Source organism: Condylura cristata, unplaced genomic scaffold (assembly GCF_000260355.1).
Source record: "Condylura cristata isolate star-nosed mole 26May11 unplaced genomic scaffold, ConCri1.0 scaffold00003, whole genome shotgun sequence".
In the NCBI taxonomy this organism is placed as follows: Eukaryota; Metazoa; Chordata; class Mammalia; order Eulipotyphla; family Talpidae; genus Condylura; species Condylura cristata.
The window spans coordinates 28716641-28721036 of record NW_004567104.1 but is presented as its reverse complement, the minus strand read 5'-3'; the positions used below and the strand labels follow the sequence as shown (position 1 = coordinate 28721036).

Sequence of the window (4396 nt, the reverse complement as noted above, 5' to 3'; positions counted from 1 at the left end):
CAGGGAGGACCCCACTTGCCATTTCTTTTGTTGGTCACCTTTGGGGCAGGCGGGGATCGAACTCATGCGGAAGTGGCTTTAGCTTCTCAGTGCAGTGCTTTAACCCGCTGCGCCACCAGGGAGGACCCCGGTCATCATCATCTTTTAAGTGAACTAAAGTTGGTTTACATTAATGTTATTTTAGAAATAAAAGAGTGACCTCTGCCCTACTCAGATGTCACTACCATAGTGCACTTGCCACCAAATCATCCATAGTCCATCACCACAGTCCACTGCGTTCCTTTCCTGCTCTGTTCTCACCTCCTATTCACCTCCCCTCAGAGTATTCAGTTCTGTAGTCAACTTTCAAGTTTTTAAAACTTTTTTTGACATGTTGGTTTCCTTATATTCTATAAATAATGCCATAGTGTTTATCTTTCCCCCTGTGATTTATTTCATTATATTTTTATCCAGTGTTTATCTTCCCCCCATGACTAATTTCATTATATTTTTCAGTTTTCCAAGTTGCTGCAGAGGCTTAAGTTTACCTGTTTTGATGGCCAAGCAATATTCTAATCCCTGTGTACACACACACACATACACAGACACACACGACATACCTAAGTCCCAAAGATAAATATAGGCTCAAGATAAAGGGCTAGACGGTCATTCTCTTAATTTCTATTTCTTTTTAGTTCTACCTTGGGCTTCTGTCCTTTGTTCATCTTTTCAAGTTCTCTTTTAAGGTTCTATTGTTGGTCCTAGTCTCCTTTCTGATATCCCTGATAGTTTCATTATATCATTTGCTTGAAGTACTACTAGGCTTAGATTACAAAATTTTTTTTGTCATAGAAGTATCCCTTTCTCATTGTGTACAAAACTGAAATATGTTGTCTTCGTAAACAGCTAGTTGTATTTTACCATTACCTGACTGCTGTCATCCTTTTACTCAATCATGAAAGTTCAAATTTAGTATTAGATGTTCTTCTTATTCTTAGCTGCTATATCTAATAACTTATATACCTTTTAAATCTGTTCTTACTCATCCTTTCTCTAATAACATAATTTCATAAAATTGGTCTTGTATTTCTTTAATTATCCCATTTCTAACTCATTCTTGTTCTGTGTTAAAGTTATTTCTCCAGGCTACATGAATTGTTCTTGTCTTTTCCTTGTCTGTGCAGATATAATACTGTCATGTACATTGCAATAAGAGAACTTTTCCACTTATTGCAATTATTTATATGTCTTTTCTTCTCTTACATGGTTTTTCTTCCTTTTGGTCCAGTGGTTAGAAATAAATAGTTTTGTTTTTTTTTTAAAGATTGAATAGCTCAATGATCCATTTTATTTGGGGAGAGGGCTTAGCTAAAGCAATCATTTTATTTTTCTTCTCAAAATTACACATGTGTAAATTATCCATTTCCTTTTGGTGTCTATCCAGTAGTGTTAAGCTCGGACATACTTATTTCCCTCTAACATGGTTATAAACTTGTCTGATTTTCCTGATGAGAACTATTATTTATTATATGGGCAAGTGTCTATTTTATAGGATACAAGTAATAGATTTACAAATTTATAAAGTTCACTGTGCTTTAAGCATCTCCAAATATTTGATTTACTTTTTTTTTTCAAGTAAATGCTATTTTTAATTGCCAAACAGAAAAAAAAATCCCATAAAACTGAGGCAATTTAGCATTTGTCAAGATTTGAATAAAAGGTTACTTGAAGCTTCCACTTTCACCTTAGAGCATTCAAAAGTTAGTATTTTAAAGTAAAAAAGTGAATACTAGTTGATCTAGACATGCAGCAGAAACTAGTGCTTAGTTAAGTTAGAATTCTTTTGATATGCTTTTTGGTTTCTGATTTGTGCTTTAAAATTTTCTCATAATAACAATATTCAGTGGAAAGAACATCTAAAAAAGTCAGATATTCTGATAGTTGGGCGGGAGTCAGTTTTTTTTTGGTAATATTTATTTTTTTACATCATTCTTCATTTTGTACATTTTCCCATCTCATTTGTAGACCCCGTGGGATTCTTTTCCCACCCCAGTTTTTATCCCATTCCCTTTCCACCCCATACCAGGTCTCTGGTTTATAGTTGTTCATTTTTCTCATTTTTACTTTATTACATTTGCTTCTCTTTCTCTCTTACTCTCTCTCTTTTTTTCCTTTTTCCCTGATCCCCTTACGCTCCTGCTATGAATGAAACCATCTGGTAGTTTTCATTTTCCTTCTGACTGATTTCACTAAGTATGATCCCTTCCAGCTCCATCCATGGTGCTGCAAAAGGCATGAGTTTATCTTTTTTGATTGCTGAGTAATATTCCATTGTGTATATGTACCACATCTTTTTAATCCAGTCATGTATTTTTGGGCATTTGGGTTGATTCCACGTCTTCTGTATTGTAAACAGTGCAGCAGTAAACATGGGGGTGCAGGTATCTTTTTCAGTAAATGTGTCCTTTGGGTAGATACCTAGGAGTGGCATTGCTGGATCATATGGAAGTTCATTTTTAGCAGTTTGGGAAACCTCCAAATAGCTTTTCATAGTGATTGTACTAGTTTGCATTCCTACCAGCCGTGTACAAGAGTTCCTTTTTCTCCACATCCTCGCCAACATTTGTTGTTACTAGTTGTTTTCATGTGTGCCTTCCTCACAGGTGTGAGAAGGTATCTCATTGTGGGAGTCATTTATTCTATAATATTTTGACAATATTAATAAAGAGTAATGGTTCTTTTCTTTTATTGATGTTTTGCTTCATGAATCTGATATATAAGAATAGACAATAAAGTCTTATTAATTTCTAGAATTGGGAAAGACCCCACAAAAGGCAAATTTCATAATATATTGGTATTTTGATTATTATCATCTAATTAAAATACTAAGTTCTATGAATTTATTTAACAAATATTTATGGAGTGCTTACTATGTGCACTGGAGGAATAGAGCTTAGAATAAGAGCTTACATTTAAATGGGAAAAGACATGAATGAATGGATATATGAATGGATGAATACAATTAATTATAGGTGCTATGAAGAAAATAAATGAGGTAGACCTACAGAGTGCATGAATACTTGCTTTAGGCCATTGAGAGGAGGGGATATTTAAGCTGGGACCTGGTTAGTGACAGAGAAACTTTTGTGTATCAGTGTAAAAGATCTTGATGTGCAGACAGAGTATTAGAACAGCCAGATTTAAAGACATGCGGTGGGGACTATCTTGGGTAATGACTGGGGTACAGAAAGAAGAAATTTAGTAAAAAACCTCCTTTGAGTGGCAGACATGGGCCTCATTACAAAGGACCTTGAAAGTAGTGGAGAAAATTACACGATTTTAAGCCGTAAGTAATTTGATCTTATTTCTGAGAGATCACTTTGGTTGCTTTGTGAAGAATGATTTGTAGGGAGTCAAGTGTATAAACAGACTAGCTCATCAATTACCGTAATAGTCTACAAGACATGATAGCATTTGGAAGTAGTGGAGGAAGGATGAGAATTTGTACTAAGGCTGTATACATTGTTGAAGGATCTTGATGACAATAAGGGGATAGGAGAATGATGGGAGTTTGAAGAAATTTAGATGTCTTATCAAAGTGATAGTTTTATCATTGAAATATAATTTAAACAGCTTTTCTTTAAACTGAAATGGATGAGAGATTTATTGGTATGTTTATCTTAACAGATTTTTATTAAAATCAGGGTAAAGGATGAAAATCTCGAACTTTGTTTTTATTTAATAATTTTGGAAAAATGTAAGCCATTGGATAAGCAATTCTTGCAATCATTGTTGCATCATGGGTTAGTTTTTAAAATAATGCATGAGTGAATTAACTGAATGTATTTTCCCTCAGATTAATGTCCTTCAATCAAAAAGGAGATCAGAAATTCTAAAATCAGTAAGTTATTTATTGAAACATTTTGAATATTTTAATACAAATCTAAATATATATATTTATTTAAAGCAGAATCATCAAATGTCTATAGATGTGTTATGTAAAATGGATATATATGTATATGTGTATATATTTACTATCTATTCCAATCTCATAATTAATCTTTTTACTGACTTTTACTGCTTCTTACTGCTTCTTAACTACAATTTTGTCTCTATTTTGTTATTTATATGTATCTTATATAACTGAACTTAGCAACATTTAATTTAATTTAGTGCATTTCATGTATTTATTTGAGATTGAGGGCATGCAAAAACATTTATCAGTTGACAAAAATTTCTATTAGGGTTGTAGATGATCTCTTGACTTTTTATTTTTCTTTGGTGTGCCATTAAAAAACCAATGGGGGGGGGCCCTCCCTGGTGGCGCAGTGGGTTAAAGCACAGCAAGCACTAAGAAGCTTAAGCCACTTCCTCATGAGTTCGATTCCCGACTGCCCTGGAGGAGATCCACATGGCG

The 4396-nt window shown here is 33.8% G+C and overlaps 1 protein-coding gene across 5 annotated transcripts in view; it reads left to right on the top strand.

The window, feature by feature from the left end:
* ACAP2 (ArfGAP with coiled-coil, ankyrin repeat and PH domains 2) overlaps positions 1–4396 on the top strand; it is a 97511-nt gene that overhangs the window by 55896 nt on the left and 37219 nt on the right. For all 5 annotated transcript variants that reach the window (XM_012733537.1, XM_004675112.2, XM_012733541.1 and 2 more), the window contains exon 7: positions 3836–3880. In XM_012733537.1, the coding sequence (XP_012588991.1) occupies positions 3836–3880 (45 nt within the window). The remainder of the gene's footprint in view (positions 1–3835; positions 3881–4396) is intronic.